The following is a 14,465-nucleotide window of genomic DNA, read 5'->3' on the forward strand; positions in this document are numbered from 1 at the left end:
AGACATCTATCCAGACCATCACACAGAAATTCCTAACTGCATCAGGATGTACAGCAGGTACTATGACAGTTAGGCGGGAGGTGAGAAAACTTTGGTTTCATGGTCGAGCGGCTGCTCATAAGCCACACACCACGCCGGTAAATGCCAAACAACGCCTCGTTTCGTGTAAGGAGCGTAGATGGTTCAAATGGCTCTGAGCACATAACATCTGGGGTCATCAGTCCCCTAGAACTTACAACTACTTAAACCTAACTAAGGACGTCACACACACCCATGCCCGAGGGAGGACTCAAACCTCCGCCGGGACCAGCCGCACAGTTCATGACTGCAGCGTCATAGACCACTCGCCTAATCCCGCGCAGTTCCGGACTTACGCGCCTTCAACCGCTCGGCCACCACGGCCGCCAAAGGAGCGTTAACACTGGACGATTGAACAGTGGAAAAACGTTGTGTGAAGTGACGAATCACGGTACACAATGTGGCGATCCGATAGCAGGGTGTGGGTATGGCGAGTGCCCAGTGAACTTCATCTGTCAGCGTGTGTAGTGCCAACAGTAAAATTCGGAGGTGGTGGTGTTATGCTGTGTGCGTGTCTTTCATGGAGGGGGCTTGCACCGTTTATTGTTTTGCGTGGCGCTGTCACAGCACAGGGCTACGTTGATGGTTTAAGCATCTTCTTGCATCCGACTCTTGAAGAGTAATTCAGGAATGGCGATTGCATCTTTCAACACGATCGAGCACCTGTTCACAATGCACGGCCTGTGGCGGAGTGGTTACACGACAATAACATCTCTGTAATGGACTGGCCTGCACAGAGTCCTGACCTAAATCCTATAGAACACCTCTGGGATGTTGTGGAACGCCGACTTCGTGCCAGGCCTCACCGACCGACATTGATACCTGACCTCAGTGCAGCACTCGGTGGAGGATGAGCTGCCATTCCCAAAGAAACCTTCCAGCACCTGACTGAACGTGTGCCTGTGAGAGTGGAAGCTGTTATCAGGGCTAACAGTGGGCCAATACCATATTGAATTCCAGCATTACCGATGGATGGCGCCACGAACTTGTAAGTCATTTTTAGCCAGGTGTCTGGATACTTTAGATGAAATAGTGTACTTCACGCACGCCCTATCATTAAAAGTCGTCCCACATACGTTGCCTGGTCAAAAACGCAGTGCAGCTAGAAGAAATGATCAGATGTCAATATAAATTTGTACACATACACGCCATCGGCTTGTACGTAGATGATTAAGAGTTCCAATCCTCTATGACAGTTACCGTTTAACGGCCGCCAGAGTGCATTAGCGTTGTTCATACCTAATGTTTTTACCATGCCAAGTAGGGTATATAAGGTGTGAGGACAGCGTCAGATGCTGAGTGATCACTGTGAAGGTCAGGGAGATGCCATGTGCTCGTATGCGACAGCGTTATAAGCATTTGACGGAATCTGAAAGAGGCCTCATCTTGGGTCCCGATGTAGAGGGCTGGTCAATCGAGCATTATCCAGTCAGGTAGGTATCCCACGGCTGTCTGTGGCGTCACCATACACAGTTTCGGCATGTTATCTCACTGGCTGTAGTAGAACTGTCTTCAGTGATGAGTGCCGCTTCGAACGGAGCTCCAGTGACCAGCGAAGACGTGTCTGGAGATGACACGTACAGCGCTGGCGTGCCAAACTGACCGTCGCCCACCTTACGGCCTGGCAATCAGGAAAGATGGTTTCGATGCCATATCTTTTCACAGTAGGACCCATTTGGTTGTCATCAGCGGCACCCTTGCAGCACAGCGGTGCGTCGCTTTTATTCTACGCCCCGTTTTGTTGCCCGTCAGGGCAATCAATCCTGGGCTTACATTTCAGCAAGATAATGGATGACCGCACACAGCGCGAGTTTCTGCTAGTTGTCTTCGTGCTTGTCGAACCCTGCCTTTCCCAACTGAGAATGTTTGGAGCATTATGGGAAAGGCCTTCCAACCAGTTCTGGATTTTGACGATCTAACGCGTCTGCTGAACAGAATTTGGCACGGTATCCCTCAGGAGGGCAGCCAACGTCTCTGTCAATCAAAGCCGAGCTGAATAACTGCGCCGGCCACTTGACCGAGTGTTTCTAGGTGCTACAGTCTGGAGCCGCGCGACCGCTACAGTCGCAGGTTCGAATCGTGCCTCAGACATGCGTGTGTGTGATGTCCTTAGGTTAGTTCGGTGTAAGTAGTTCTAAGTTTTAGTTGACTGATGACGTCAGACGTTAAGTGCCATAGTTCTCAGAGCCATTTGAATAACTGTTTGCATAAGGATCAGAGGTGGACCAACGCGCTATTGCCTTGCTCAATTTGTGAAGCTCTTTCTCTTGAATAAATCATCCAACCTCTCTCAAATTGTAATCATTTGCTTGTATATGTGTATAACGTTTTCCAATTTTCGTCCCATTCGAATAATTCCTTCGTGAGGCGCCGTTCTTTTTTTTTTTCTTCGAGTGTATTATCGCACTTCTGAAGCTCTTATTTCCATCACTGCTTCTTCGATGTACATACTTAACAGGAGTGGTGCAAGAGTGTATTCCTGTCTTACTTTTTAATCCGACCACTTCGTTCTTGGTCCTCCATTCTAGTTGATCGCACTAAAGTGCTATAAACGCGATAGATTACCCTTCTTTCCCCATAGCTTGCTCCTATTTTCCCGAGAATTTCGAGCCTTGTGCACCATTTTATACTGTTGAACGGTTTTTCTAGGTAGACAAATTTTCTTAATTCTTCCTGCCGTTATCAAATTTTAAGCCAATGAGAATGTCACCTGACAGATCACAAACTTCGTTTCCCATGCTTCTGTATTTCTGCAGACCTGATATGATGTAAAACACTGGTGTAATTATTTCCGAACATATAGGAAATATATAACTTTTAACTAAGAATGACTGTCGTTACAGTTTTTGGCTCGTTTTCCTACCCAAATGTTCATTTGGTGCAGGTCTCGCTACTGCCGCTTTCCAGCTGTTCCCAATATTTCAGCCTAACTGGAACAGCACCTGCCTTATCTACTGCCACAGTTTGCAGGACTTTTCCTTTCCTTACCCTATCAACGCTCTTCAATAGTCTACTGTTACACCAAATTTCAAAAGGCTAATCGTTTCATTTACACTGATGAGCCAAAACATTACGACCGCGAGACTGAACGGCACCTATTGCCGTGGCGGGCACGTGACGCGGTAAGCGGAGCAGAGACGCACAGGAAATCATTCTAGCGACGATACGAACCACTAATGGTGAAATCAGATGGCGTAAATGACTTTGACACAGGGCAGATTGTTATAGCCGCACGCCTGGGAACGAGCACCTCGGAAGCGGCGTAGTTGGTCCGGTGTTCGCATGCTACTGACGCGAGAATTAATGTTAAGTGGATGGAGGGCGGTGAAAGCACGATCCGGCGACAAAATGTTGCATGTCTACACCTCATCAGAGAACGTCGATGTGGTGAAGGCGGACAATGCTGGTGGAGGCACGAGTGGTTTCTTCGCTCACCGTTCAGTTCACACTGCTGAACTTGAGGCTCACACAGCAGACACCTAATTCTTCACATGTTGATCCAGCGACATCGTCAACTATTGGTTTGGCGCGTAATTTCGCAGCGTGTTTTCCATAAGTTTAATAAACACAACAGACACACATAACAGAAACTTTTGCCATCAATAATATACAAGGTGAGCACAAAGTCTTGCCCTGATTATAGAAATTTATAACAGGATAACCGTTTGACATAATAAGTTACATTTGATGCTGTTACATAGGTTAGTGTTACTAGTTTTTTTAAGACCACTTACGTTAGTAAACCTCAACGTGTGCCCCCTTGGTAGCTTGGATAATGTCGAGGCTGTATTCCAGTTCCCGCCAGCGCCAGGTGTTTCGTATTATGTGTTCTGTCACAGTACCCACAGCAGCTTGTATCCAAGCCTTCACTTCGTCGACGTCAGCAACTGGTGTGACGAAGACTGTCCTTGTTATAGCCCCAGAAAGAAAAAGTCAAGGTGCGTAATGTCTGGAGAGCGGGGTGGCCAGGGTGTTGGACCGTTCCTTCGAATCCACCGATCCGAATCCACCGATCCGAACGTTACTCCCCTCTCCAGATATTGCGCCCCTCGACTTTTTTTTCTGGGGCTGTATCAAGGACAGAGTCTTCGTCACACCAGTTGCTGACGTCGACGAACTGCTGTGGGTACTGCGACAGAACACATGTTACGGAACACATGACGCAACTGGAATACCGCCTCGACATTCTCCGAGCTACCAAGGGAGCGCACGTTGAGGTTTACTAACGTAAGTGGTCTTAAAAAAAAAAAAAACACTAGTAACGCTAACCTCTGTAACGGCATCAAATGTAAATTATTATGTCAAACCGTTACTCTGTAATAAATTGTTATAATCAGGGCAAGACTTTGCTCATCCTTTATTCTCCTTCAATATTTGCAACATTCTGGCAACGCTAGTATAACTTTTCCATTTTCTAACTGTAGAAATAACTTAATTTTGAGGAGAAGTGCTCATAGAGCCATGTTCGTAACGCATTTTCAACATGAAGTTCCTTGAAGTTCGTTCGACAGAGAGAAAGAATGGTAAAAATCTAGGGCGCAAAATCAAGGGAGTAAGGTGGGTGCGGAATGACTTCCCCCTAGCCCCTGCATTGTGTTTTCTGTCTGCCTAGCGCAATATGGGCGGGCGTTATAGTGGAGTAGCATCACATTACGCAGTCGTCCTCGTAACTATTCTCGGACTGCGTCCATAAGACGCCTCAATTGTTTACAATAAATGTCAGCAATGACGGTTATGCCTCGGGGAAGCAACTCGTAATACACCACGCCGTCGCTGTTCCATCAGATGCATAACATTATCTTTTGTGGATGGGAGCAAGTTTTTGTACAGGGAGTTGCTGCTTTGTTTGGACTCAACCATTCCGGGTTTTTTTTTCTTATGTTAGCATAAAGGAGCAGTTCTCGTCACCAGTGCCGAAGCAGAATAGGAATCGTCGATGTTGTTCACGAGCCATCTAATGAGCAAGCAGAGATGCACATGTGGCCAGCCTCCGTTTTTTGTGATTTTGGCTTAGAGCATGCAACACCCATACACCCGATTTTTGAACTCTCCCCATTGCATGCAAATGTCACAAGCTGGTGGAATGATCACGGTTCGTCAGGTCTTCCTAAACGTGAAAGTCACTAATGTCAAAACGTACCTTCCTAGAACGAGAAAACCATTTTCTTGCAGTGCTCTGTCCAGTGGCATTATCCCCCATACACGGCGCTAACGTTTATGACGCCTCTGCTGCTCTCACCCCTCTACTGAATTCAAACAGAAGAATATGTCGGAAATTTCCTATTCCTCGACTTGGCACTCCACATTCTAGCGTCCACAAGTGCATTCAGTATCTCCAAACGACAAAAGGACAATATCTAAACTTACATACCCTCAGTGAACTACTAGTAATAAATGACAATCGATCAATAAACGCATAGCAACCGTAATACCAACGTGCGAACTTATGCACCAACCTAATACAGTAAAACTGCATTGCGCATGGTATTGTCGAGAGTGGACCGTGGACTAATGAACCTGTGGAAGTAATCTGAGGCATCGTGACAATGTCTACTACGATAACATTATTGCTGACCACCTGCGTCCCTTCATTCTTCATGTCTTCTCCATGGCCGATGGAATCTCCAAGAGGATAACGGTCTGTGTCAGATGGTCAGAAGCTTTTTACTGTATTTTCAAGAGCATGATAGCGAAAACACGTTGTTTTCTTGGCCACCAAATTCTCCTCATCTGTAAAAGATGGCGCACATAGCGGAAACTAATGGGCGCTAGCGCCATGCCGACAAACAGCCGGGCCGTAATTTATGAGAATTGTGCGTATACATCTGGTGCCACATGCCTCCGGAAATTACCAATGACACTTTTTGCCTAATTCAAACACCTTCATATTGTGTGAATATTAGAGTGTGTTAGGTACATGGGATACTGAGCAAACAGAATGTCCCACCAAGTAACTGCCCTCGTCAAATGTCGCGTTGACGCAAGCGACGTAGTTCAATGAATACAAATCAGAATCGGGCTTACACAGAGACCTGTCATGCAAACATGTCAGAGGAGCAGTTGCTCATGTCCGGGCTATGAACATAGTACTATGTACGAAACAGGATCAGGACCACATAGAACTGTCACCATGCAAATATGTCAGAGGTGTAATTGCTCATCTCCAGACTGTGCACATAATACTATGTGCATAGCCTGGACATGAGATTAGATTAGATTAGTACATGTTCCATAGATCTTGAATACGACACTTCATAATGATGTGGAATGTGTCCGGTTAATAAAAGGTGTCTATACAAGATATTACATTACACAAAATATTAGATGACACTTAATATTTTTAATTTTTTTATGGGGCTTGGGGAAATTACCCACTTACTACATCCAAAAATTCATCTAATGAGTAGAAGGAGTTGCCATTAAGAAATTCTTTTAATTTCCTTTTAAATTTTATATGGCTATCTGTCAGACTTTTGATGCTATTAGGTAAGTGACCAAAGACTTTTGTGGCAGCATAATTTACCCCCTTCTGTGCCAAAGTTAGATTTAACCTTGAGTAGTGAAGATCATCCTTTCTCTTAGTGTTGTAGCCATATGCACTGCTATTACTTTTGAATTCGTTTGGATTGTTAATAACAAATTTCATAAGTGAATATATATATTGTGAGGCTACAGTGAAGATCTCTAGCTCTTTAAATAAGTGTCTGCAGGATGATCTTGGATGGTCTCCAGCAATTATTCTGATTTCACGCTGATTACCCCAGAATATGATGCCATACAAAAGCAGAGAATAAAAATAGGAGTGGTAAGCTAATTTTCTCAGATATATATCGACAAAATTTGCAATGACGCTAATAGCATAAGTAGCTGAACTCAAACGTTTCAGCAGATCCTCAGTGTGTGTTTTTTTTTCCAGTTCAACCCTTCATCAATGCATACACCTAGAAATTTTGAATATTCTACCTCAGCTACCAATTTCTGATCGAAGTCTATATTTATTAAGAGTGTCATTCTATTTATTGTGTGGAACTATATATACTGTGTTTTGTCAAAGTTTAATGAGAACCCTTTTGCAGAGAACCACTTAATGATTTTCTGAAAAACATCATTCACAAATTCTCCAGGTAATCCTTGTCTGTTGGGTGTGATAGCTGTACTTGTATCATCAGCAAAAAGTACCAGCTTTGCAGCTTCGTGGATATAGAATGGCAGGTCATTAATATATATTAAGAACAGCAGAGGGTCCAAGACCGAACCTTGTGGCACCCCATTATTGATTGTTAGCCAGTTTGAGAAATCATCCGTTTTTTTCATATTATGTGAACTGCTTACTTCAACTTCCTGCAGTCTTCCAGTGAGGTATGATATAAACCATTTGAGCACTGTCCCATTCATACCACATTACTTGAGCTTATCTAGAAGTATTCCATGGTTTACACAATTAAAAGCCTTTGATAGCTCACCAAAAAATCCCAATGGGTGACTTCCGGCTACTCGGAGAATTTAATATTTCATTAGTGAAAGTATATATAGCACTTTCCATTGAAGAACCCTTCTGGAAATCAAACTGACATTTTGTTAAAACCCTATTTTTACAAATGTGTGGAGCTACTCTACAATACATTACTTTTTCAAGAATTTTTGATAAGGCAGTAAGAAGAGAGATTGGGCCGTAGTTGTTGACATCAGACATATCTCCTTTTTTATGCACTGGTTTCACAATGGCTTACTTCAGTCTATCTGGGAAAATGCCCTGCTTCAGAGAGCTATTACATATGTGGCTAGGAATCCCACTTATTTCTTGGGAACAAGCTGTTATTATCCTGCTGGAAATGCCATCAATTCCATGTGAGCTTTTATTCTTAAGAGAGTTTATTATCTTCCTAATTTCAGAAGGAGAGGTGGGTGGAATTTCAATTGTATCAAATAGTGTGGGTAAGGCCTCTTCCATCAACTGCCATGCTTCTTCTAATGAACATTTGGATCCCATTTTCTCTACAACATGTTTTCAACTTCCGGCTTGTTGTTTATCAAGTTTCCATTCGCTTTGATGGTGATACAGTCATCCTGTACTCTTGGTTGCCCTGTCTACCTTGTAATAATATTCCAAATTGTTTTGATTTTCTTATCACAGGTATTGATCTCAGACATGATGCACATGCTTCTGGACATTTTAATAACCTTTCTTAATGTAGCACAGTAGTTTTTATAATATTTGACTGTTTCTGGGTCATTACTATTTCTTGTTGTTAGATACAGTTCCCTTTTGTGGTTACAAGATATTTTTATTCCTTTATTAAGCCAAGGTTTTTTGCATGGTTTCTTATAAATAATTTTAACTACTTTCTTGGGGAAACAGTTTTCAAATTCTCTTACAAGTGTATCATGAAATAAGTTATATTTTAAATTAGCATCGGGTTCCTTGCACACCTCACCCCAGTCTAACTGGTGAAGATTTTCTCTGAAAATTTTAATTGTTGAGTCATTAATTGAACACACAACTTTGGAGGGTAGTTTGGAATAACTAAATGGAGCTATGTCATATACTGTAACTAGCTGAGCATCATGATCAGAGAGCCAATTCGCAACAGAGCAAGAATTTATGTTTTTAAACCTATCTTGATCTATAAAAGTGTTATCTATCAATGTGTTGCTGTCTTTTACTACTCAAGTAGGAAAATTAATGACAGATGTCAAATTGAAAGAACTGAGCAAGACTTCCAGGTCATTCTTCCTATTACACTCTATCAGTGAATCAACATTGATGTCCCCACAAATAATAATTTCCTTTCCCTTATCTGACAGATAGCACAATGAGGCATCCAAGTTTACCAGGAATAAGTGAAAGTTCCCTGAAGGGGACCTATATACTGTTACAATTATAAACGAGCACTTCTTCAGTTTACGTTGACAGGCACATGCTTCTATATGTTGCTCTGGACAAAACTTTTTTGTATCTAAGCTTTCTACACAGTGATAACTTTTGACATATATGGCAACTCCTCCACACACCTTATTCTCTCTACTCACATGTGCAGCTAGTTTATAACCACTGATACGTTTTCCATATCAGACACAATGTGATGCTAAGACAGGCATAATATATCTATTACATTATCAGAGTCAATGTCATCGAAACAAACCAGGAGCTCATCTACTTTATTCTTCAATCCCAGAATATTTTGGTCAAAAATGGTAACATTATTTTTACTTTACTATTGTGAGAATATACTTTTTTCTTTAATCCACCAATATTTTGGTTACATATGGTAACATTATTATTTACTTTCCTGAAGTGAGAATTATGTGAGTTTTGGACCTCTTTGGCACCAGCCTGCCTGAACTTCTCATTGGACACTGATATTAGTCTAAAAAAAGAGGTACATCCATGAGTACTAGTGTCCCCCCTTATGGATTTCGTAACAACCCTGTCAGTTTACCCTTCCCTTTCCTATTGAGGTGTAGGCCATGCCTTGTGAAATCCCCCCTATCAATAGCCTCGACAGGAATCAATCCAATGTCTGACAGAGTGGCCGCCCTGTGCAACTGATCCAACTCCATATTTACCCTCCTTACAGAGCGGTTCAACTGAGGCTGATCATGCCGCACGAAAGCAGGCACCAGCCCAACATGGGTAGGGGTCGTTGCTGAGGCTATTTCCACCAGGTCACACTCAGTACTGTAGCCCTGATCCCTATCAATACTGTTTCCCACTCCACCTACTTTCATCACGTGATTCTGCTTTGTGAAACCCTTGCGCAAGGAACCTATATCCTCTACCACCTGGCTAAGACCTGCACGTGGCTTGAAAAAGTTTGAGCAACGACACCTCTGACATGTTTCCATGGTGACAGATCTGCTTAGGTCTGACCCCGGGTTTGACTATGTCAGTTATTTTCTTGGACATTCTGTATGCTCAGTAGCCCATGTACTTAACACCATATAATGTTCAGCCAAACTGAAGATGCCTGAATAAGGCGACATGCGCCACTAGTATATAAAAAATAAATACATCCCTGCAGTCAAGGCTGACTGTTTCTTCATTATACAGGATCCCACTGAATGTCCAGTGGAGATAAAATATTCAGCATTAGCAGACTTGCTCTATGTTTGGCGTATGTAAACAGTACCATGCTGGCAACATATTTTGTGAATTCCAGTCTTACGCAATAACAAACTTTCACTGATCACAGACATAGAGCAGTCTTCGACGGTGGGCAAAAAATAACTTTCACCTTAAATTTATGGAGGATTCTCACTAGCTTAAACGAAATATTGCCAACAAAGGGAAGAAAAATTGGCGATTTTGTCGGCGTGTACTTCTCTTATCCAATTTCTGGTGCTTCATTTTAACTAATAGTGTCCTGTTAATCTGTTGGGTAGAATATATAGTTTCCTTCAACTCTATATTTAAGTGGGCGAGTTATTTTGGGATTCATCCTGAATCTGAGACTATGTCAGCTTTGTGCACAAGTGTTTTAAGCACACTGATATTTTACTATAGGTGATTGTAAATTCAAATCGGTATGAGTGGGCTTAGAACAAGCTGAATGCCCCAAGGAGCCATCATTCTTCCATATAACTAAAACAACCGCTAAAGGCAGGTAAACACCTTTCTCTTATTCCATGCTGAACCGTATTTTCTTGTGAATGGAGTTGTAAAATGTAAAAACTCAAGTTAGTTTATCTTCTCCATAAGGCTACTCAATGAAAGTATTGGCAACATACGCCAAAAATACAGTTGGTTTATGGGCTGCTGATCCAGCGCTCTCTCCTCAAAGCACTCTGTAACAAGGGCGTGAGGAAAAGTAATGCCTCCGAATTTTTTATGAGAAAACACTTAAAGATTTTTAAATAGAACAAACTTTATTAACATTGTACATCTTTATTCTTCATGGCTATGTATTTATTTCTGAAAACAGTTACTCTGTCGATGAACACATTTCTCCCACCGAGAGATCAGTTTATTGATACCGTTATTGCAGAATGTTTGATTCTGTTGACTGAGTCACACAACTTTGGCTCTCCTTGTACCGCTTCATCACTATTAAATTGAAGTTCTCAAAGGTGTTGTAAGTTTTGGAAACAGACGAAAGTTATATGGTGTCAAGTCGTGGCTATATATAGGATGATTGATGACAGTGGACCCAATATAGCTAGGGCCCCCCATCGGGCAGACTGTTTGCTAGGTGCCAGTCTTTCAATTTGACCCCACTTCGGCGACCTGCAGTCGATGAAGATGATGATGAGGACAACACAACACCCAGTCCCTGGGCGGAGAAAATTCCCCAACCCAGCCAGGAATCGAATCTGGGCACAGCAGATTGACAATCCGTCACGCTGACCATTCAGCTACTGGGGGCGGACAGTACCCATGATGACTGCTGCTCATCAGTGACAAAGGCTGGAATTTACATGCCAGTACCGCATCTCAGCATCTACTGATTGGAGACAGGTGACCTGTTCAGGTAAATCACGTTTTGCGTGAAACTCCTGAAAGTAAATATCCTTCAACAATCGATATAAGGGTCGTGGCAGGAGGGCATTCCTTGGGTCATCTCGTCATTCTGAAAGCCACAATGGATGAACAAAAATATGCTTTTTCCCTTAGGAACCATGACCACCACTAAATGCAGTTTGTTTTTCCTCGTCATGATGGTGTCTACCAGCAGGACAATGCAACATGTCACTCAGCTCACAGTGTACGTGCGTGGTTGTAGGAGCATCAGGTTGGGTTTACCGAACTCGCCTGGCCACCAAACTCCCCAGATTTAAACCCAAATGCTCGGCTCTTCATACCACGGATCCTCAGCTGAAAAACCTAGCGCAGGTGCCATGACACTGGAGTTAGCATGGCTTTACATTCCTTCCTCTAACTTCCAGAACCTTATTGACTCTCTTCCTGCACATCTCACAGAAGTCTGCACTACAAAAATGTGGTTATTCAAGCTTTTGTGAGGTGGTCGCATTAATATGACTGGGCAGTGTATATTTTTTAGCTGAACTTTCCTTTACCTTCCTTGTTCTGTCTGCCAAACGTAAATTGTACAGGAGTTCTGTATGAATCCTTGAGGAGTTCTAGGTTATAATTTCGACCCTGAAGGGCACAGTTTGTATTCCGTGTGTTTTCTGTTTCCCTCTCGCCTATCTTCCACACTTCCTGAAAACTTGCAACTGTTATGCAGGTGGTGCCCTCAGGCGGTGAACTTGTGCTGGTGGTGACGTCTGATGACCCGTACTGGGTGCAGGATGTTCTGTTGCCACACCTGCGATCCCTGGGTCTGCGACATACCTTCCTGATGGGGGATGGCCTGCTGGACGAGCCGGAGTGGGATCTGGCACTATTGTCCGCCTGCAACCACTCTGTGCTTGCCTATGGTACCTTTGGCCTCTTGTCAGCCCTAATGACTGGCGGGCGCGCCGCCGTCTACCACCTGCAACGAGGAGACGCCGTGTCGCCTGCCATGCAGTTTGCACAGCACATTACTGGTTGGGTCGCCATCTCGCAGTGAGGATCTTAAGATGGAGGACGGGCAGTAGCCGTCTCTCTACTAGCACCACAACGATGTCATTTCATATACAAAGTATCAGTGCTTTGTACACCAGAATATTGAATGTAGTACTATCATAACAATCTTCTGAAACTGTAAAAGGACTGTAAATCCAGTGTATCATCGTAACTATGGTAGAGATTCTTGTACACAAATTAAAGCAAGAACCCATTACATCTTCAGTTGGTACACTCATTCCAATGTTGGAAACTATTACTGCCTTTTCTTTCTCCACAAATGAGAATTTGCAAACTTCATATTCATTGTTAACATACGCATTACGAAAAGTACACAACATTAAGCTCTCCAATGGTAAAACTCTGCTGATTGTGTGAAGTATGTTCTAATTTTTGTGAAAAATTTCAATTCACTGTGAGAAAAATGGACTTCTTCCTTCGCACTTGAAATTAACTCAAACAATTGGGAAACACATTCATTTACTGATACCACAATACATTTTGTCTTCATGTGTAGTTTAATTGCAGATGATCTTGTTTGGAAAAGAATTCTCCTAAATAGCTAAAATTTCTTTTATACTTTATAGCCAGCAAAAAATAAGCTACCTTTTGCTTCATTTTCAAATGTGTCTATGTTTTCCATGCTTTATATTCAGAATGATAATTTGTTTGCCCAGATGATCAATTTGTTTTGAATAGTTACTGGTATTTGTGTGTTTCATGCTTAATTTGTAAGTTATTAAAAATTACTACTCACTCCTGGGAAACAGTAGTAATAGTAGGTAATAGTAGTAATAGTAGTAGTAGTAGTAGTAGTAGTAGTACCTTTATTCACCTGTAGATCTCGTTTTACAACGATATAGGACATGTCAAAGTATTAACAAGTTTAGACCAATTTAAAATAACCTAATTCGTATACACATATATTTACAAGCTTCTAGTTAGAGACAATCATTAGATTTACTCCTGGTATACAATACTTTTTTAAAAAATAACTTATTTAATAATGTAACGCCACACTGTTCACTCACATCTCACTATCAGTCACTGTACAGTCTCTATGCACATTTTTTTTCATAACACTTCACTCACTACACACTCAAACACACACACACACACACACACACACACACACATATATATATATATATATATATATATATATATATATATATATATATATATATATACACTGGTGATCTCTGGGCCATCTCTGTACCACAAATTCCTATTTGCTACCCTGAAAACTTGCATCCCTCCATAATGAGTGAGATGTTGAGCTCAGAAAGAGGAAGAGGTGTTAGTATTGTGTTGTGCATAGCTTGGGGGTAAGTATTTCTAGAAAGGAAAAAATGAAGGAAAAAACTTAAAGTGAAGGTGTTATGTGGAACGTTGGATGTTTTATAATCATTATTATTATTATTTATTTGTATAAAATTTTTTTATGATACCCCTACTCTGTTTTATCTAAGTAATCCTTCAAGGTATTAAATGTATTGCATAACAGGTACTTTTTTGCTGCCTTTTAAATAAGTGTATTTTTGCAATTTCTTTAATCTCCTTTGGGAATTTATTGTACAGTTTTATTCCTTGGTAGAAAATGCTGTTTTAAGTTTTCAATTTATTTTTTCTTGGTAAATGTAAGTTGAGTCTGTCTCTTGTTGTATGGTCATGGATAGAGCTGTTTGTGCAGTAATTACCAATGTTATTTTTTATGTGTACAACTGACAGGTAAATCTATTCACATGGATCAGTTAAAATCCCCAGTGTTCTGAACAGATCTTTACAATGAGCTCGACTAGTATTTTTGGTCATTATTCTTGTGGCTCTTTTCTGGAGTTTGAAAATGGTGTCCATATTTTGTACGTTTGCTTCCCAA

General features: G+C 41.8%; 1 protein-coding gene across 2 annotated transcripts in view; it reads left to right on the forward strand.

The window, feature by feature from the left end:
* The window catches only part of LOC126281720 (galactoside alpha-(1,2)-fucosyltransferase 2-like), an 88,352-nt gene extending 74,663 nt beyond the window's left edge, over nucleotides 1–13,689 (forward strand). For both annotated transcript variants that reach the window (XM_049980895.1, XM_049980896.1), the window contains one exon: nucleotides 12,264–13,689. In XM_049980895.1, coding sequence (XP_049836852.1) covers nucleotides 12,264–12,590 — 327 coding nt within the window. In that variant the 3' untranslated portion in view covers nucleotides 12,591–13,689. The remainder of the gene's footprint in view (nucleotides 1–12,263) is intronic.
* Nucleotides 13,690–14,465: the final 776 nt, after the last annotated feature.

Source organism: Schistocerca gregaria, chromosome 7, assembly GCF_023897955.1.
Source record: "Schistocerca gregaria isolate iqSchGreg1 chromosome 7, iqSchGreg1.2, whole genome shotgun sequence".
Lineage (NCBI taxonomy): Eukaryota > Metazoa > Arthropoda > Insecta > Orthoptera > Acrididae > Schistocerca > Schistocerca gregaria.